Source organism: Alosa sapidissima, chromosome 5 (genome assembly GCF_018492685.1).
Source record: "Alosa sapidissima isolate fAloSap1 chromosome 5, fAloSap1.pri, whole genome shotgun sequence".
NCBI classification, from domain to species: domain Eukaryota; kingdom Metazoa; phylum Chordata; class Actinopteri; order Clupeiformes; family Clupeidae; genus Alosa; species Alosa sapidissima.
This window is the reverse complement of record NC_055961.1, coordinates 30,305,375-30,326,939: the sequence shown is the minus strand read 5'-3', so window position 1 is coordinate 30,326,939 and position 21,565 is coordinate 30,305,375. Positions and strand designations below refer to the sequence as shown.

General features: G+C 43.2%; 2 protein-coding genes across 6 annotated transcripts; both read left to right on the top strand.

Annotated features, from left to right (window-relative positions):
• Positions 1-770: 770 nt before the first annotated feature.
• LOC121710047 (FH2 domain-containing protein 1-like) lies at positions 771-11,723 on the top strand. 4 transcript variants are annotated; one of them, XM_042093908.1, is made up of 13 exons: positions 771-915; positions 4,246-4,334; positions 4,979-5,432; positions 5,618-5,679; positions 5,781-5,883; positions 6,090-6,175; positions 6,552-6,652; positions 6,828-6,898; positions 7,042-7,149; positions 7,509-7,579; positions 7,689-7,806; positions 9,129-9,293; positions 9,512-11,723. In XM_042093908.1, the coding sequence occupies exons 3-13, from the start codon at positions 5,115-5,117 to the stop codon at positions 10,802-10,804; spliced, it is 2,496 nt and encodes an 831-aa protein (XP_041949842.1). In that variant the 5' UTR covers positions 771-915; positions 4,246-4,334; positions 4,979-5,114; the 3' UTR covers positions 10,805-11,723. The 4 variants fall into 4 exon arrangements, with proteins under 4 accessions (XP_041949842.1, XP_041949839.1, XP_041949841.1 ...); XM_042093905.1 differs by having other exon boundaries at positions 4,089-4,334; XM_042093907.1 differs by lacking the exon at positions 771-915 and adding an exon at positions 2,123-2,289.
• Positions 11,724-15,257: 3,534 nt separating this feature from the next.
• rhogc (ras homolog gene family, member Gc) lies at positions 15,258-19,952 on the top strand. Of its 2 annotated transcripts, none has more exons than XM_042093950.1 (2): positions 15,258-15,328; positions 16,598-19,952. In XM_042093950.1, exon 2 carries the CDS (start codon positions 16,634-16,636, stop codon positions 17,207-17,209), a length of 576 nt encoding a protein of 191 aa, XP_041949884.1. In that variant the 5' UTR covers positions 15,258-15,328; positions 16,598-16,633; the 3' UTR covers positions 17,210-19,952. The 2 variants fall into 2 exon arrangements, with proteins under 2 accessions (XP_041949884.1, XP_041949885.1); XM_042093951.1 differs by lacking the exon at positions 15,258-15,328 and adding an exon at positions 15,350-15,422.
• The last annotated feature ends 1,613 nt before the right edge of the window (positions 19,953-21,565 follow it).

Here is a 21,565-nt window from a genome sequence, read left to right as displayed (position 1 = left end):
TTTGCTACAGATGTTGCTTCAAAGGTGATTGATTGATTCATTGACCTTTTTGATCACTTAAAGTCGTATGTCACAGGTCACACAGTGATACAGAGAGTTTACTGAATAGTCAGTAATTACTTGTGAATGTCGGGTGTTTGTCTAGTATCTGTCTTAGTATCTATTTAAAGCAGCCACTCATGGAAATTGTCCCCCTCTCTGTATGTATTCAACTATGCGTTGCGGTGTATGCGATAGTTACACAGCATGAGTGAGTGGCTCTGCACGCTCATTCTACACGTTTCTTCATTCATTGTTATGTCCTAATTCTGTTTATTCCCTGGTATTTCCTGGCATTCTCTCTCCCACTCTCTCCCACTTCACGCGGGCGCGCGCGCACTTACGCGCACCTGATGATGTTTTGGAATTGTATGCGCAACTCGCATATGTGTAACTCGGATCAGTTAAATTTTGTGTGATAGTCCTCTTCATATAGTCTGAAAATGTGAAGAAAATGCTATCCAGCTGATCAGAGCTGCATGATTTATAATTCACAATTCCACATTGTACCGAAACCGGAGCTAGTTAAGCAGGTTTTTGCAGACATGGGGGACTCGAGTCACATGACTTTACTCGAGTCAGACTCGAGTCACATTTTTTAAGACTTGAGACTTGCTTGATCAAAATGTATAAAAGACTCGACTTGACTTTGACTTGCTATTCATGACTTGAGACTTGACTTAGACTTGAGACAAATGACTTGAAATGACTTGACTTTTTTTTTTTTTTTCATAGATATTAAGGAGTTAACTTTACGATTTTAGAAAATCTGCTTAGGTGCTGTTGCATGCGTCACGCAAGCGAACCTGTCATTGTACCAAGTGACGCAACGCGACAGACCAACAGCAAGTGCCAGCTCAAATGAGACAGACTGAGGTAGGCTAACTTGCAAATATGGAAGGCTCTACGTTTATACCAAAACATAATAATGTTTGGCTACACAGATGATGTATGTGACAAGTCAAAGGAGAAATGAACAGCAGTCTGCAAGTGTGCAAAATAGCGACATAACCATCACCACATTGTTTTTTATCCGAAGTTAGTGTTAGAAACCTAACGTCAAATTTGAGGCATGTTAAGAGTTGGCTTCGAATCTATTATGCTTTTTAGTTAACGCCATATTAGGTTAAAATGTGTGAAATGGCAAAGTGAAACATTTCGATAATCGATATATAGCGAAAATGTTGCCAATGTAACCTAAAGTAGCCTAAGCGCCTCTCTTTCTCCCTCCCTCTTAAACACGTCCCTGTTCCATACGTTACAGCCTAGTTAGTAGTAGGCTACAGTAGGTAGGCCTAGCTAACTGCCAGCAATCAGCATAGAAAAGAAGTTTATTTCACATGTTAGGCTTATGTATAATATGATATAGCATTGACGGTCCTAAACCCTTTTTTACATTTCCTACATTTATTTTTATTCTACGGAGCCCTAGAGGGGTCATCGCAAAATGTTTTGCATGTTGAGAGAATGTGCGCTCGTTTTACTACATTGTGCGCTCGTTTTACTAAATTGTGCTCTTGTTTAACTAAATTGTGCCCTCGTTTAACTATATTGTGCACTCATTTTACTAAATCGTACGCTCGTTTTACTAAATTGTGCGCTCGGTTTACTAAATCGTGTGCACAATTTACTATATTGTGCTCTCGTTTTACTATAGTATGAGCTCATTTTACTAAATTGAGCTCTCATTTTAAGCATAGTAAAACGAGGGCACAATTTATTAAATGAGTGCACATATTTACTAAAACGAGCGCACGATTGACTAAAACGAGGGCACGATTTATTAAAACGAGAGCACAATTTGTGAACATGGTTATAGAACATTGTGTGCACGATCTACTTAAACGTGGCCACAATTTGTAAAACGTGCACTCAATATTGTCTTGACACATGTAAACATGAGCACGTTATAGTATATTCGAGATCTCGATCTACTAAAACGCACCCACGAATAATTAAAACGTGGGCTCGAAGAAATTAAATTGTGTGCACAAAAACATAGTGTGGTGTCAAGGGGTATCCCCGGGAATGACGTCGGGAGGTGTGTCGCTTGTAGTGACGTAGAGGGAATCTCATTGATTGCAGTGCACCTGGTTATAGCCCCGTTAGGTAGGCTGTAGGTGGGAGAGCAGATGATTGTGTGTGTTTGTACAGGCCCCTTGCCAACATCGTCCAGCTGAATGTTTGGCGAAGTTTTGAGTGTTTGTTGAGGTCCAAGTGTATGCAGAGCTGTGGTGTTTATCGCGAACGGTGAGCTGGGCTACATAGCCTGAGAAGCTGAGCATCGTGAACGACACTGTTTATGTCTCCCGTTTCATAGTCCGTATCAAAGCTTACCTCGTTGTGTGCATCATTGGTGTGCGCGTGGGTTATATGGTGAGGCCCATCGGGCGCTAGAGGGAACCTTATTGTTTTGGTTGGGTATTAGGCGATACTACTAATACGCAGTAGCCTATTTGTACTAACAGTAGGTCTACGTGTTGTAATTGTTTGGGAGCTTGTCGCTGTGATGTGCTTCGATTGACTTCTAGACCTCACAGTTAAGTCAACAATCCAGGAGATAGTGGAAACCGGTCATTAGGCTACAATAGAGCCCGCGAGTAGCCTTTGTAGCCTAGTAGAATTTCCCCATTATGGGTCTCCATAGCTGGCGGTTGACACCACAGTGCCCCTGCTACAAAGAGTAGAAGTCCGCTATAAAACATGACCACCTAAAGTCTTTAATTAGCTGCTTACGGTTATCATCACATTACCAATATGAACTGTTACAGACAGCTGTAGGCCTAATCCATGTCAAGGTAACACGAAGTTGCCACCACAGCACAGCGAGCGGTGAGAAAATGTCGGGAATTACTAAATACATATTTCGAGAGCTCAATTTAGGCCTACAACGGGGTCACGTTGTATTAATTCGAGGGCTCAATTAAAGGAAAACGTGCTCACGTTTTATTAATTCGAGGGCTTAATTAAAGGAAAACGTGCTCACAAATTATCACGACCAGAAAAAATATCACTTAAAGTGAGCTCTCCCGGGCTCCGTATTATTCGTATACATTTCATCTTATTCTAAACCGTTCAGATGTAGGCTATGTGGCTTGAATGAATGCAATGTCTATTTGTTTGTTACAAATAAAACTCCAGCAGTTCATAACTAGCCTATTGTAGCTTATTTTAAAATGAAAACATGGGTAAATCATCATGAATTTCAATGATTTGGCTATGACTTGATTTGACTTGCTTGACCCAAGGTATGACTTGACTTGACTTGCTTGACTGTCACAAAAAATGACTTGGACTTGCTTGAGACTTGAAGGTTAAGACTTGAGACTTGCTTGTGTCTTGCACATGTGTGACTTACTCCCACCTCTGGGTTTTTGTGTCCTTTCAAATTGTTTCATATCGTGGTCGGCCTATGTTGTTCTAACTTAGTGGTTCTCAAAGTGTGGGGCGGACCCCACTGGGGGATAGAGACATGTCAGGTGGGGCGCGATGAACAGGAGGAAATTATTGCTATTATTATTTGTCATCTTTAATAATGCCTTTTGATCATAGATTCAAAACAAAATAGCCACGCACAAACATAGGAGTCATAAACAGTACGACATATGAATTAAAATAGCATGGACCAAGGCAGGAAATGCAACGTGGAACCATTTTTTTTAACATTAGGCTACCATTTTGCCGAGATGATGGGTCAGGTGGGTCTGGAAAATTCCCCACTTCCAAAGTAAGAAAGAAAAAGGTCTGACACCATATTTCAGACAGAGAGTGGTAGCCTACTTGATTTGTGTAGCCTAGATTTACAAAAAAGGCCTTTATTGGCACGCGTTCTCCTATAGCCTACTGTATATAATTGACCATAGCCTATTAGGCCTACATACATTTACAATTTTCTGTTATAGGCTTATAGACGGTTTACTTGACTGACTGTTGGATAGCCACTTGAATAACAATTAGGCTACTGCATTTCGATATAAACTTTTAGGTAGCAGACTCGTGTGTCATGTGAACCATGTGTCATGAGTGCTAAATATGTATTTAAAATCCAGGTATCGGCCCCTTGGACATGTGAGGGCAGTCATCTCTGGGCGGGGAAGGTTTCAGACAGGCGTGACCGCGCACAGCTATCTGGGAGTTTTAACACAGACAGACAGACAGTACGTTAACGGAGACACTGAATGTTGATGTCCTGTTGAACACACACAGGAATGATGGGATTCACTGACGAAACCCATCACCCCCAATCCACATGGATTTGTAAGCAGAGTCATCCATCCGTTGCTCGTGAAAACCGTGTAAGTAGTTTCTGAAATATGACGATTACGATGTAAAGTCAGACATTGGGAAAATCCTTTCTTACTATACTAAGCTAGATATTGTTTTACTACACCTGCGACAGACTTAAAACTATTGCAACATTTGAAGAGTTGTTGATTGCGATTATACTGCGTCTTCTTTCTGTTTAGTATAGTGAATTATTGCACAAGGTATTTCTCACCATGTCTCCTGCTTCACCTTTGGGTTGTAGGGGTTAGCTTTTTAATGTCAAAATTCAATATATTCTTAGTCTAAATTATGTTGGGGAAAATCGCTCAGTAGGAGTCGTGAATGCTGAAGCGCAAGTGCCAGACCCTTTTGTTTGGAAGTGCATAGCAGAGGGCTTGACAGGAATTCTTCATCAAAAGTACTCTAAATAGAACTACAGAATGTTAACAAAAATATTTTAACAACGTAATAATCAGTTTAGTTTCTATCTTAGTGGATAGCATCAATTTATTTTTCATGTCAGCAAACATCTGCGCCTATCTGCAGCTGTTAAATATTTGTTTCGACATGCGTTTTGGTGACTGTATTCTATTTAATCACATAGTTCTGTTGTTAGGACAGATGCACCGAGACTGTAAATCTGAATGTGAAAATGTTATTCATTTCTTCCCAGAAACCAAGTAAACTGGACAAGGCTGATAGTAGCTGTGGGCTAAGAGGGGTGGACCTTATTCCAAGTACAAAAACAGGACATCAGACCTCTGTGTTTACTTCCAGCTCCTACAGTATCTGAATCCAGAGTATATTAGATGGATCAGATGCCAGCTCTTCCTCCTATTCCTCCTCCTCCTCCTCCTCCTCCTCCTCCTCCTCCCCTACTTTCCCCATTGTCTTCCATCGATTCGCCAACATGTCCCAAACTACGGAAGCTGAACTGGGACCAGATCCCGAGGGAACGAGTGATGGGACGCCGGAGTGTGTGGACTGGCTCGGACGAGTTCCGCATCGACATGTCCTCCCTGGACGAACTCTTTGGACAGAAGGCGAGCCATCCAGTGTGGAAGGGCAACAGGATCCAGATCGGAAGTCCCCAGGCTCTTACGACCTCCCAGAGCATACCAGAGCGGGTCTGTAAGCTATGGGAAACACTGCAAACTAAATATGAATGGAGATATACTGTACTGATAGCAGCTTTGTACTTTTTACAATGACCACAATTGTGCAGCTCAAAATAGGCTTCTGATATTAACTTGGATTTCTATGGCTTGTTTCTCTTCTGGGCCATTACTCATTTCTGTCATTGTTTTTGTAGGTATCAATCCTGGATGGAAAGCGCAGCTTGAACATCGGGATATTTCTGCGACATTTCAAAAGGTCAGTGGGGTCACCTTTTCCTTCACAGCTTGTTTATATTTTGTCTTATGTAATGCAGGTCTGAGTGTTTACGGTGTGTGTTCTTCCTCTCTGACCTGAAGCACCATCCAGGAGATCATAGAGGATGTCAGACAGGGCCGGGGTGACCGCTACGGGAGTGAGAAACTGAATGAGCTCTGCAAACTGCTGCCGGACACAGAGGAGGTATGTGTCATGACTGTGTGTGGAATGGAAGTCCCATCCCATATCCTTCCTCCCATGCCTCTCCAGACGTGGGGTGGACTGAACTATTCGTATAGGTATGCTGCCAAGAGCCATATGGGCAGGCAAAGAGGTGATGAAATTTTGAGGCAATGTGTTGTGTGTTATTTGAATGAGGAATGTTTTACTAAAATTGTGCTTGTGTTTAGGAAAAACGGTTCAGGGCATTTCAAGGACATCACAGCCAACTGGAGCAGCCAGACTTCTTCTTGCTACTTCTGATTGGGGTTCCCAGGTACTGCAAAATGGTGGCTATGCCATTCGCCACATGATAATCATGCACTGTTTGATTCTCTTATCTGAATATTAAAAGCAACCACATCAGCAGAAGCTCACTCACTTTCACATTTCCTGACATGCTTGATCAGTCACAGCTTGTCTGGTGTCCCCTACTGTATTTTGAACTTTAGCCGTTAACACAACATGTTATGAGAGCTGATAGGGGTCAATCAATGAGCATCTTGCAGTGTGCATGCCTCTGTCCCGTCCGTTCTAACCATATTTTGTAGATTCACTTCCACCTCCGCGGGCATGCCAATGAAGATGTACTGATGTGAGGTCTGTCTGTTTCTCCCTCACTCTAAATGCTTTCCAAAAACCATACCCTACAGCTTCCGCTTGCGTCTTGAGGCTATGATTCTGAAGGAGGACTTTGACCCCGCCATGAGCTCTGTCTGCAACTCAGCCCAGTGTTTGGTGAAAGCAGCAACAGGTCAGTACTTAGCAGCTGCGGATTAAAGGACAATTAAAAGTCTCATGATGGTGGACTTCTCTTCTGTGTGGTGATGTGATGTTTACTATCAGTAATAGTTTGTGGATTGAACTTGCAGACGGACATTGATGGTTTGTTCCCCCCCCCCTTCTCTCTCTCTCTCTCTCTCTCTCAGAGCTGATGAACTGTGCTGAGTTGCACTCTATTCTACGACTCGTTCTTAAAGCTGGAAATTACATCAATGCAGTGAGTCCATAGAACACCCCCCCCCCCCCCCCCCCCAATTTCCCTTCATTGTAATTCAGTTTGCTCATGTAATTGAACAGTGATTAATGTCTAATTATACTGGCCTAATAATTATCTCCTTCCTTCGTTTTCATCACTGTTAGGGAGGTTACGCTGGCAATGCTGCTGGGTTCCATATCGTCTCACTTCTCAAGTTGGCTGAGACCAAAACCAACAAACCAGGAATGAACCTGCTGCACTTTGTAGCTATGGTAAAATAGTTACTTTGCTGTCATGTGTTACATAAGCGTAATCAATACATCCATATGTTGTAAATTTACATTTACAATTACGTTGATAATGTAAATGATTTTACATTTACATAATCAACACATTCATATGTTGTTAATCCCTTTGCAAAAAAACACATCTAACATTTGATTGATTATAAATTTAATCAATGGTTTTTCATTAGCATTTCATAACAACTACATTATGTCAAAAGTGTTGCATTATGCAGGGCAATTACTGATAAACTTCAAGGATGTCCATGTGGTAACATGAGCCACTGCGTCACATGACTGTGATATGATGTTAATTGTTGATTTGTGACTGTTTTTTTCTGTTACAGGAAGCCACAAAGAAAGATCCATGCCTACTGTCATTTCAACACAAGATCAGCCATGTGGAACCAGCTGCAAGGTATATGGATATGGTAGATGGCTACACATATTGTACTGTGTGTGTGTGTGTGTGTGATTTTATGTTTGTGTGTTTTTTATGTTTATAATGCTTATGTCTTTTCCACCAGACTGTCTCAGGATGTAGTGACAGAGGACCTCTCCCAGTTGCGGAAGCGGGTTGTTGCTCTTCAAGGTGCCACTCAGATCGAGGCTGATCTGCAGCAGCAGAATAAACTTTTTCTGCAGGTACTTGAACTACAATATCTACCCTCACCAAACATACCAAAGGGTTTTATAGTGGAGTGACGTGCATAACTACCATTCAGTATGCACTCTGACTGTCATCCCAATGAGCCAGGCTCTTTGGTGGTCCATTCAGGGTGGTACAGGCTTCGTATGGAAGGTTATATTTAGGGATCAGTTTGCCAGTAGGGTTGGAAAAAACCCAGAGAAGCCTGAGAACTAAATGGATCTGAGAGCTCATTTAATTGGCTCTGGCATATCCATTTTGCCTCTCCTATTCAAGCAGATTTCCACCCAGTCGAAGGTTGCGGGGCCAATCACAATTGTTAATCTGATATGGGGCGGACTTTGCATGATGGCAGACAGAGGAGCGCCACAGAAGTACTTTTGTAAACAACCACTGGCTGATGCTGATCGTGTCATCATTGAACAACTAGAGCCGTTTATTTTTGTTTAACAGAACAAACAACTGCACATAAACCGTGCTTTCGAGATGTCTCGTAAATGTCTCGTAATTCCGCCGCCCGAGTTGGAAAGTGTAAATTACCCAGCTTTCTTGCGGCATTTTGGGCAGGCACGCCCACTTTACCTCGGAGTACTTGAGGGTACCCCGAGGTGAACGTACGACCTTACAACAAACATGGCTGCGCCCATAGTTGAGATGAGATGACATGTATTTTTTTTGCATATGTACTGTGTTGGTCATGTTAATGTTGATGTAATGCTCTTACACACTAGATTACATTGCTGCTTCAATCTGGTCGCCAATTCATGCATTGCACGGTTTTGCTGTGCCTGCAATATAATGTAACAATTTGTTTTCCAGCCGTTTAGCTAAAGGCTACATGTAGCACAAAACACATGACTAGCCTCCTGCTAATGCCCCTCGTGGCTCGAGAGAAACACGTTCCTATAGCCACTCATTCGTACATGTTGTACGAGTGGGTGTACGATGATTTACAAGACAAATAGAAAGCACCAAAAGCCTTCATTGACAAGTAAATCCGACAGGATTTACAGTTTGTTGTACCCATGGTAAGGGCCCTTGGAAATCGAAAATCAAAAAAGAGTCAGAGTTCAAGTGAGAATTGGTCTAGATATAGGACAGGCTGCATGGAGAGTAGCCTTTCAGGCTTTCACATTCAAGTCAATAAGAGTAAGCCATCTATCTATCAATATAATTGAACTCAGTCACCCAGAAAAGTAAGTGCCTGTCATGTTTTAGCCAATTGTGCTCCCATTACCTCCCAAAACCCCAGCAGTGGCATTTCAAGTGTTAGATGTTTTTGGCTCCGAGTGAAAACTGCTCTCTCCTCTGACTGCAGGGAGCGGAGGAGAAGCTGAAGGAGGCTGAGGAGGAAGTGAAGGCTATGCTCAGCGCTCGGCAAACCCTGCTGGACTTCTTCTGTGAGGACGAGATGACCTTTAAACTGGAGGAGGCCTGCAGCATCTTTCATTCCTTCCAACTGCGTTTTCATAGAGCTGTGCAGGTGAATAGTACTTACGATTAAAAGTGTGTTTTATGGTTTCATTTGAATGCATATTTGTGTTCTTTGTGTGCGTATATTTGTGCTGTCTTTGTTCAGATTTTATTACTGTGCAGGTACTTTGGGTACACACTTTGTCACTGTTTTGCTTCTGACTGTTAGTATTTATTCGCAACACAAATAAAATGGTCTGTTTTTGTTTCCACCTTTGCTACTCCCAGGAGAATAAGATGCGCGAGCAGCTGGAGGAGAGGCGTGTTGAGCGGGAGCGAGCAGAGATGGCGAGAGCGAAGGTCCAAGCCGGGAAACGGCGCTCCATCGCCTCCTGCACTGCCCTGGAGGCCGAGTGGGAAGAGGAAGCAAACGAGCTGGCTGCTACCCTGGAGACGACTCTGTTGAAGGACCTGTGCCACCCGTTCCACTACCGCCGCGCGCGGGCAGGCCCCGGCTCTCGGCCAGGTGTTGGCTCCCGGCCAGGAGCCGCCTCCCAGCCACGGCCCGCCTTGCGCAGCCTCGCCGAACAGGACTCAGAGGAGGCAGAGGCGGACCAACAACGGAAGCACATGGAGCTGACCGCACTACTCCTGTCCGGCACAGATGACCAGAGAACCACCTCAAGGGAGGCAGAGACCGCGCGAGCCTTAGCCCAAATCAGACAGCCTTCCTCGGGCGTTCCCCGGCCGAGGCTTCAGGCCATGGTGCGCTCACGTCCTAAGGTCGGGGAGACCCACACTCTGGTAAGAGGCCTGCACTCCTACAGGAGCATGACCCTGCCCCCGCCCAGAACAACACCTCTCAGCAGGTGCCCACAGAAGAGGGAGGAGAAGGAGATGGAGGAGGAGGTGGCGCAGGTGGCACAGGTGGCACAAGTGGCACAACCAGCACAGCCACCTGGGGCTGCAGTCACAGCAGCTGCCAGCAGAGTCCAGAGAGGAAGCCTGCCCAGGAGGTGGGGAATCACCCATGCGAATAAGAATGCCAGCCAGATGAGCAAGCAGCCCAGTCACCTGTGTGCTGTCCAGAAGACTGAGCCGGAGGACAGAGGTAGAGGCAAGGCCAACAACCCACTGCGCCGTCTGCTGGAGAAGGCAAAGCCAGACCGAGAGAGGAGCAAGGAGAAAGAGAGGGAGAAGAGCAAAGAGAGAGAGATCGAGAAGAAAGACAAGCAGGGGGAGAAGAAAGAGAAGGACAAAGACAAGAAGGACAAAGCTAAGTGTACGACAGAAGACAAGACCTTGAGCCCCAGTGACGATGTGGAAGCATTGGGAGGCCCCTCCACAGCCATATCCAGACTCCCAGCGACGCCGATGACCTTTACACACGGGAACTGTATCCCTCGCATGTTTCAGAGCTCTATGTTTACCACAGCGCGGGCGCTGCGCTCTGCCGTCATCACGGCCGCCACCGCAGCCAAGTGGGACAGAAGCCGCAGCTCGACCCCCACCAAGAGCTTAGGATCCCGCTTACCCACACCTGTGCCTGCCCGGGACATTTCGCAGACCCGGAAGATGTGAAACTGAGGGAGTCTGTGCTTCAGCACATTCTCTTCTCTACTTTCTAATTGTCACATGTGCTGTGCTGAGAATACTTTGTTTACGTAAAGATCAGGAGCAACATGTCTTTACACACCCAAAGCTGACCTCAAATCATACTGTTGAAGGAGAAAACATTCACAGATTTAGAACCCTGTCAGATTCAAAACATGCATAACAGTAAGAACTTCAAGACTTTCTTCATTTTATTGGAGGGCTTGGTGAACAACACTACCTCCTCCTGATTTAAAATAGTTGACTCTTGGCCTTGTTTTTTGTATGTGTGTGTATGGTGGTGTTCACAAATTTCAAATCATTTTAAAAGTTTGAGATAAAAATAAATCTCAGGAACCTAAACAACAAAAGTTAAGAATTTCAAATAAAAATGGTGGATATCATGTTGGAAACTATCTGGAATATGTGTGTGGTGACCATCTTACTATAATCAACATTGTAAATGAGATTGGAAAACATATATTGTCAGCTTATACTTGAGTGAGAGAGAGCAATGTGAAGTAGACAACACAATGGACTTGCTCCAAGTGTTGCTTTTGAAGTGAGATGTGTTGAGTTGTGTTTTATGGAGCAGCCACAAAAGATCAGAAACTATAACCGTTGTTCAGGAAGCCTCGGGAAGTAGGAGATGGTGGAAGAGATTGGGAGGAGAGTTTAACGCCTATCAAACTGGGTGGAGAACAGGAAAACTGCAGGAAAGGAATAAAGGGGATAAAGAAGGTAGCTGAGAAGTTGTTATTGGAAATGTTGCTTTGTGGTGTGCAGTAGAATTTAGCAAATGAAGATGGCTGAGGTGAATGTCTTCAAGAAGTACACAGAAAAGTTATTTCTACATTTATTTTGACATATTTGACAAAGATATGGTTATTAAAAATAAAGAATGTAACCATTGGCTCCAAACTTGTCTGTTATTTTGGCAACAATAGGTGCACACTCAAAACTTGCAAAATTCCAGCATTTTATAATTTGGGCCCTACACATACACACACACACAAACACACATACCTCTCTGAATGTGTGATAGACCCACAGATGTTTGATTTATTTTGAAAGGTTGAGGTTTGTGACTCTCATGAGACAAGAAAGGGTTGTCATGTAATGAACAGTCCAGTTGCAGGTAACAGGATGGGGGATGTATTGCTGACATTTGCAAGATTTGCAAAGTAAACAACTCACAACTCAGATACCTATGCTGGATATTTCCCAATGCAGCTAAACTAGTCCCCCAAAACACCCGTGTCATCTGGAACATGGACTTTGGAAATTGATGTTTTAGTATTTGGATTCTGCTCAGTTTTGTTATCAGTAACAAACGTTAGTGGAAATGGAATCAGGCTTAATCCACTTTATTTGGTGTGGCATTTGAGGTCACTCCTAACCAAATGATTACCCAGTGTGGCCTAAATATTAGGTTTATCGTACATAGGCCTATGCAAAATGTCTATTAATACACAGCATGCACTTCTGCATTAATAAACCACTAAAAGGGTGTATTTTTTGCTCAAATTATAGAAATGCATTTTTTGCAACCACAAACAAGACTGATCACACTAATTTCTGTAGACTTACATTATCAGTAAATACATTTATCTAGCACATTCTATCTAGCATCCAATTTCATATTTTTTGTCAGACTTTTTTGTTTGCTCAGTGTTTGCTCCCAGACATTCTCTAGTGTTACAAGGGTACAAGGAAGTTTATTGTTGGTAAAACGAGGAGGGGTTTAGTAGATTAAGTGGCAAGGGCTGCATAAGAAAGGTGGGGGAGGATTGGGATTGGGGGGGCACCAACAAGGAGCACCCAAGAGCAACAGGGGCAAGGAAAAACTCCCTTACTAAGGAAGAAACCTTGGGCAGATCCACGGCTCAAGGGGCTAACCCAACTGCAAGGGGTCTTGGTGTGTGTGTTGGGGGGATGACAAGGGAGATGGGATAGTGTGCTGTGTATGTGGGGAGAGGGCAGTGTGCAATATGTGTGTTCGAGAAGCTTCCTCATGAGACAATGTGCTGTGTATTGGGTGAGGGGGGGCAGTGTGCTGTAAGTATGTTGGGGATTTGTGTTGGAGATGCTTCCTGATGAAATAATGTGCTGTATGTATGTAGGGGAGGGGGAGGGGGCGAGTATGGTGAAGGGACTTACTATTGCAAGCAGAGTACTGTATATATGATGTATGTGAGTGATGACAGTGAAGATGTGTGTGTGGGCGGGAGGGGAGTGGAGCAGTGACTGTGTGTGTGTGTGTGTGTGTGGGTAGGTGGGGGCAGTGTGCTGTAAGTATGTAGAGGATGTGTTTTTTTTTGTGTGTGTGTTAGGGATGGGGATGGTGGTGGGGGGGGGGGGGGGGCAGAAAGGCTAGGCAATCAAGGACATGGGTAGATAGATGGAGGAGAAATCAAAAATAATAAATAAAAAGTTCTATGGAGATGTGCAAAATGTGGAGAAAGTCAGATGTGTGTGTGTTTTGACGTGTGATGAAATAAGAAAATAAATAAAAGGTCTGTAGCATAGGGAGAGGGATGTAAAAGTGCTAAAAGTCATGTGGGTGTGTGTGTGGGGGGGGGGGGGGGTCATGAGTGCTGAGGAGTGAATGGGGGAGTAGTATAATAAACGGCTAAATTCGGACTTCCATATGACCGGTTATGTCGTTCATATATACGGCCCCACTGTTTAACATCGGCAGAACCTCCGGTCTTACACGTATGTCTGAAAGCGCTTAATGAGTGCAAAGTCAGTATAGTGTGAGTTCAGGGTTGGGAAATGTTTGAGAGTGCTGAGGAATGAATGTGTGCAAAGTCAGTATAGTGTGAGTTCAGAGTTCGGATGGCCTGGGGATAAAAACTTCTCCTGAGTCTCTCTGTTCTGGCTTTGTGACTACATAGGCGTCTTCTTGATTTCAGCGGTAGGAATAATCCATTGTTAAGGTGAGAAGAGTCCTTCAGAATCTTTTGGGCTCTTAGGAGTACTCTTCTGCAATAGATATCTTGTAGAGCAGGGAGTTGAGTTCTTATAGTACGTTCAGCTGAGCGCACTACTCTCTGCAGAGTACTACAATCTCTAACTGTGGAGTTCCCATACCAGGTGATGATGCTACCAGTTAGAACACTCTCAACCGCAGTGTAGGTTCCTTCTACATCCAAGGCCTTCATGATGGATGTAGAAACTTTAAATTTCCTTACCTGACGAAGGAAGTAGAGTCGTTGTCTGGACTTCTTCAGAACATATTGAGTGTTAACAATCCATGTTAAGTCTTCAGTAATGTGGACACCAAGGTATTTAAAACTTGTGACTATCTCTACAGGTTGCCCGCTGATCATTAGTGGGGTGTAACTGTAGTTCTGCTGCAGCCTTCTGTAATCCACTACCATTTCCTTGGTTTTATTGACATTCAGTGTCAAGCTGTTAGATTGACACCACTGTGCCACCTCATCAACCTGATCCAAGTAGAGCTGTTCATTGTTGTTACTAATCAGGCCCAAGATCACTGTGTCATCTGCAAACTTGATGATGGAGGTATGACTACTGTTGGCTTTGCAGTCATGTGTGTAGATGTTGTACAGCAGTGGACTTAAAACACAGCCTTAGGGAACACCAGTGCTGATGGTTAATGTGTCAGATGTCAGACCCCTCACTCTTGTGAATGGTTGGTGAGAAAGTCAAATATCCAGTGACACAGGGTGGTGTTCAGTCCTAATGCCTTCATCTTTGTGACCAAGGTGAGAGGTACTATCGTGTTGAATGCTGAACTAAAGTCAATGAACAGCATCCTCACATAATTCCCATTCCCCTCCTCCAGGTGAGTTAAGGTGGTGTGCATGAGGTTTGAGATGGCATCCTCTGTAGACCTGTTCACTAAATGGGAAACAAACATTATTATTGACATGCTATAATATGGGCATAAAGAGTTATAATTAAAAGTTTATCAGAATGCTTATTCAGAACAATGCAGAAAATACAGGCAAGAATTAGCCTAATATTTTTTTCCCCCTAAAGTTGGATTACCACATTCTTTATTTCTTTAGTAGGCCCGAGCAACACCAAATAGCCTATGAGGTCCATTTTTTATTTGTTGACATGATGACTGTGATTATTTGATTTGATTAGGCCACACTCCCTTACAAAGAATTTACTTTATTGTGATCACCGGGTGTTACTCATTCATTTAAACTTTATTATGAAAATAAGTCTCGAATAGTATAGTAGGACTAAGCTAAGAAAAAAAAAAAAAACCTAAGCACATTTTCCCATCATAAAATGGCAAAACATAATGTAGCCTATTTCTTTCCACATTCCCCTCTAGAATATAGACTTTTGTCGGTGTCTTAATAAGTTGTTATGAAACAATGCTCTATAATAATCAGCTGTCCAGCTCTGGAACTGTCGAAACTACATTTTCCAGCACCCATTATGAATGGGTGTGTTCTGAAGAGGGAAGTTCCCCGGATGTAACTATATTTCTGATATCGAGGGAGGGCGCGATTCCTGTGAAAGGCGGTGAGTTGATTTGCCTTCTTTATCCAGTTGTTTCTTTTGTACTTATTTAATTGTGATTGGATTACTTAATTGTGTCATGCAAACGTTTGCATTTGTAAGTATCATACATTTTAAGTTGTTGTGAGTGTACTGGAACAACTGTAACACTCAGAAAGCAAAGAGCTAATTAGCTAGGCTACCATTAGCTTGTTAGCATCATCTTTGGGTGTTCCACACAAACTTCCCAGCAAAGGATTCCTGCTAGCTAATATTTACGATTATGCCAGCCTCCTGGGTAGTTTAGCTGTCTAGGTAGTTTAATCTCCTTAGGAAAATTCAGTGACAGTCGGGAATCACTTTCCTTTCAGCTCATTGTGGTAATTATGCACTGTAACTTATGAACATTAATGGTAGCCGTTAACGTTATGATATTCATTGTTGGAAAGAAACCATAACGTTAACGTTAATCAAAGCAAACTAACGTTAGCCAACAGTACAATTATTTGGAACTAATTTCCACGAGCATTATTTATTTTACACAGCTGATTAACGATTGTCTCTCTTTACAAAGTTTATTTGAATGTTCGTGTTGGTAAAGTTGCTGTTTTCGTAAAGTTGCTTGGTCAGATAGCTTGTTAGGTTAGCCCGATACCTAACTTGCGCCACCTCCCTAACCACTTAGCGAGCTGTGATTTGCTTATGTTTTCGGCTGGCCACTCAGTTTTCTTTGCTTTCAGATAGAGGTGCACTGACCACTTCAAGTGTAGAACTAATTTCTGTATGTCATGTGATTGTTAATTAATTGCCTGCCCATTTGTGATTGGAATTTTATCTACCCACACCATACCAAGTTTATGGTATGCTTGAGGCAAAGTAAATCAAGTTAAGCCAGTATGATTTTGCTAGCTGTTGACCTAATTGCCATCTGGCCAGTTGTGATCTCACAATCTTTGGAACGTAGCGGCGAGAGAAAATAGGTTAGTTCCTGCATTTAATCTGACCAAAATAGTCAGTTGCATGAACATTTTCAGGCAGTGTTGCAACCTTTTCAGATTTGTAAATGCTACCAGCATTACATGGATATTTGAGTAGAGCTGTTTCTAGAAATTCTGTGAAAATGTATAATATTGGTGTACTATTACATTTTTCCTATGTTTTTTATTGTTCTATTTCTATAGTGCCTCCCTGTTACACTGAAGTAGGGTAAAATGTGGACAACACACAAACTTATTTAGGCCTTCTTATTTAGGGACCATGATGGCTGTTTTAACAGGTTGTCCTTATTTACAGGTGCCCTAGGCAGCGTCACACTTGGATGACGGCATTATGCAGACCATAAAGTGTGTGGTGGTGGGTGACGGTGCAGTGGGCAAAACATGCCTTCTCATCTCCTACACGACAAATGCCTTCCCCGAGGAGTACATCCCCACGGTGTTTGACAACTACAGCACACAAGCCAGCGTGGATGGCCGCGCAGTCAGCCTGAACCTGTGGGACACTGCGGGCCAGGAGGAGTACGACCGTCTCCGCACACTCTCCTACCCGCAGACGCACGTCTTCATCATTTGCTTTTCCATCGGAAGCCCCTCGTCCCACGCCAACGTCCGGCACAAGTGGCACCCCGAGGTGTCCCACCACTGTCCCGGGGTGCCCGTGCTGCTGGTGGGCACCAAGCGTGACCTGCGTTCAGACCGCGAGGCGGTGGAGAAGCTGAAGGAGCAGGGCCTGGCCCCCACCACCCCGCAGCAGGGCACCGCCCTGGCCAGGCACATTGGCGCGGTCAAGTACCTGGAGTGCTCCGCTCTCCTCCAGGAGGGTGTGCGAGAGGTGTTTGCAGAGGCGGTCCGCGCTGTGCTCTACCCGGTGACCAAGAAGAACACCAAGAAGTGTGTGCTGTTATGACTGGCGTGTGTGTGAGTGACCTGATGTCCGTGTCTGTAAGGAATGGAGGAGTGTATGTGAAGGATGAAAGGATGATGATGATGATGATGATGATGATGAGGAGGATGCCTTTGGTTGTGGATGTGTGTGTCTGTCCATTTGGACCATAAAGACTGGACGGTTAAGGAGGACATGATGGGAAAAGGCCTCTCCGTGCACCAAACCAAACTCGTACCACTAGACAGAACCGGAAAAGGGGTCCATGTGTGCCTGGAACTCGCTGAACTTCTAATGCCTTTTCCCCTTTGATCCACCCCTCTCTCTGAAGATCGATTATGTTTTGTTGACACAGTGTCCTGTGGAATTATTGTTTTGCCATTGCCAAAGTGAAGTAATTTGCATTATAGCCATCTTCCAGACTTTTAAGTCAACTCACACTTCCATACCCAAGCAAATACCTTGTAGTTGGCCAGTTGCTATTTTGCAAAGGTCTAACCTGGCCACTATTGAATGATGTTGCCATTTTGACAGCAATGTGCCTTCAGAATCACACCATGCTACTAAGTCCAGTCCTCAAAATCAGGAATGTAAAGCCTTAATACTCTTTGGGGCTTCTGGGCATGCTCTTCTCATTCATTATTTTTTCTTAAGTAGCTGAGTAGATTTTCAATCAGCTCTACCCTGATGTTGCCAACAACCCCAATGTGAAGCTTCTCAAATCATGTGTCTTTTCTAAGCTGTTTCAGACAGACTAATGCCTGCTCACCTGTGCTCTGTTCATGTGTTAGCTGAACAGCGTATCCGAACCATTGTGTCGATTAACACAGACAGTCATTTATTTCTCTATGCTTTGGAAAGAATGGGGAAACGCATACCGTCATGGAACTGGCCTACGGTAGCTGCTTATCAGTAAACACATAAAGCCAGAAGTGAGCACTTATGACTGGAGCCCTCTGCTGAAACATCCACATGAGCTCCACTTATGGCATTTCCTGAGTAGGATGCATGTCTAACCACATGTTCTCCTCACTGCAAAAGTATTCATTTCTGAAAGAAAAGATGCATGTTTTATGTTGCTTTTTCAGATTCCAGTGCAGATATGCTCTATATTTTTGATTTAATAGATTCTCTTATCTCATATTGATGTATAAAGACACTCATCATAATAGATGTCTGTGTTAATCGACACTACTCGTACTCGGTATGTAGCGATAAATGGAATGCCCAAGTATTTCCAATGTAATGCCATAAAAGGTTAGTCCTTCCCCCAGTGAATTTTGATTTAGCTGGCAGATTTGTGGTGCTCCACTGAGAACATCCACATGTTAAATCATCTCTGTCGGTGTTAATTTATTCCACTAAGAGCAAAAGAGACCAAGCATTATCAGTGATGTAATGGTTTGAGATAACGATCTGGGTTGACAAGGTTGTTTTCTTCTCCTAGTAAACGAGTTATCTCCGCATCCACCACAAGCCTCTGGTTGAGGGATGTGACTTGAATACCATTTTTTGTTTTTTGATGGCCTTGTTTTTCCTGTTAGTGATGCGGAGACATTTCTCTTTATTCACAATTGTGAGAATCCATGCTGGTTAGATGAGGCTGCAATGACGGCTTACTTGATTTAAATATGTGGGCCCTCTCCCCCCTGACTCTCCATTTTGGATGTTTGTAAGAAATCCTTGCCTTATCATCATGTGTTTACCCTCTATTGTCCAGCGGGCTAAGACGCTTCTGCATACCGTTGCTGCTCTGCCTAAGCAGTCTGATCAGGAAAGCCTGGTGGAGAAAAACCATGTAACAAAGGCACGAGTCAGGAAGGCAGGGAAATGCAGGCGTTGGCCTTCGTGCCAGGCTACCCACATAGAGGGTCTTTTGAGTGGGGTGAATCTGTGCGTATGACTCAGGTCTAACTGTCTGTTGTTGTAATCCTTGCAATGGTAGCTTTCAGTGACAGACCCTGAACGTTCATCTCTGGACTGGACTTAGAGAATTGCCCTGCAGCCAAACAAAAGTGACGAGAGACGGACAATGACAGGAGGGGACAGAAATATGCTGCTGGTTTTCAATTACATCAGCACTTACAGACTGAGTGAAGTAATTCATGTATTAGAGAGTACTTTTTAACCAGTGATCCCACACAATTTGCCCCGCAGCAAGAAGAAGGTGAAGCGGCTGTCACCTCTCCCTATAAGTTACTTTTCACAACAACTTGATGCCAACAAAATGAAACCTGAAGGTTAGGACTCTTGAGGATGTAATGGAGTTTGCTCCAACATTTATAAGCCAAGTATAAATACATACAAAAGTGCAATTTTTACTTAGTATGTTTTATGTACATGTGTATGTGTAATTGTTTTTTTTTTTTTGGAATTCACTGCCAAACCACACCTGGAAAATTAAATGACACAAAATTCCTGTTCCCACTTACAGTGCTACTGGTCACTATATTACTAGATTATCGCCAACTTGACTGTAGAAGTAATATTTGGACTAGCTGCACCAGATTTGTATGCTTCAAAACAACCTCATTTTTTATATTTGGCCTTTTTATATGTGAAGGTAAAATTGTACTCAGAAGGTTTAACAATACAGGTACTTTAATATTTAATCAGAAAATGTGTTTTGGATGTGTTTAATTCATTTACCTTTACCTTATTGTGCCACAGCAATTTAATGAGGGGTAGGAGGAGGCTATTTTTCATACTGGTTTTCAGGAGTGATGGCAAAACTCTTGCATGCCAATAAAATATATTTTAACGTAAATGGGTGTCAATAAATTAATTAATGATCATCCTGAATCCCAAGGCTACTTGAACAGTACAGAACTGGCAATTACTTTGCAAATGGTGTTTTAAAAGCTATTGGGAAATGGAACAATATTTTAGGCATGTAGTGATTTACTGAAAAGCAGTTGTGACCAGTTTTGTCAGAATTTTCTTTTCCAGCAATTTTTGGTCAGTCATTACCAGGGCACATGAAACGTAGTTGGCATTTAGCACCACAGCCTGATAAGGAATAGCTTTTGGTTCCCAACTCGCCAAACATTGCGCCCAAGATTCTTACATTTTTGTGGTATATTGGTAAAGTGAGTAAAGTGTTCACATGGCAACTTGGGGAAAGGGTGCGAGCGAGCCCTCAAGTACTTCCAAATTCCGCAGTGGGACAGCCCTAAGCCCTCACGAAGTTTGCAGGAACGTGCATCAAATTGTGAGTGCGTAAGGGGAGAGACTGGGATTTAACCTCTGACCAATGCATGTGAATCTGTACATTAAATCAGTTTGGAAGCTGCATCTAGTATGCAAGCTTTTTGCATTTACACACACACATGGCCACTTATGCACATACACACATAAATACAAACACATATACAACTGCCCCCACAGACAGATATTCACATAGACATCCTCACACACTGGCACATTCACTGTGGCAGTGCTCACATGTTTGTACAGATGCATATATGGCACACACACACTGGCACATTGTACAAATGCACACACCCATTACATGCACACAGGTGAAGACACACAAACTGACAGTTCACAGTTTGTAGTTTGTACAGACACACAGATATACACCCCCTCCATGTGCACACACACACAGACAAAACAGGCCCACCAAGCACTGGCCCATGGAACCAGAGATAACCGGGGGGCCAGGAGCCCCGAAAACCTGCATGAAGTATGATGTCCTTGAATGTCTACAGTGTGCATCAGTGGCAGGGGCACTAAAATGAATTCTAGGCTTCCTGACAGAATTATCATAGACCTGTTTCAGTGAGGTAGTGCATACAAGTTTGTGATCTAGAGAAAATGAGGATGAGTGTGGCTTAGAACAAATATTTTTGAAAAAATGTTGAATGTACTAGACGAGTTTCACATACTTGACAATGGTGCAATACAATTTCTAAGGCGTTTACACCTATAGTTTACACTCACAAATGTAGGATGCGAGCGAGTTTGACAGCGTATTTTGTTAAACATGTACTGTCTTGTACTGAATCATATAGACCCATGTTATCAGTTTTCCATTAAAATGCTGATAAGATGCAGAAAAGTAGTTGAGAGATATAGTTGAAATAAGTTGAATAAACATTAATACAAACTGCTTTACAAACTCATGGTTTGAACACTTTTTGGATCTGAATGATGTAGTTGTGTATGCATGTAGGCTACACTGGAATAAGGGCAGTGAGATGACACCCAATAGCCTATAGATTCCCAACCTCAACTCAAAGGTCACTCACAGCATTGTGCACCCTCAGGTGGTCACTGCACTGGTGAGATAGGCCCAAATGTAATAATAGGCGAGGGCAATTTATGTAGCCTAATGAAGTATAGCCTACATTCATAACACCAGTGACAGAATTGTTTTAA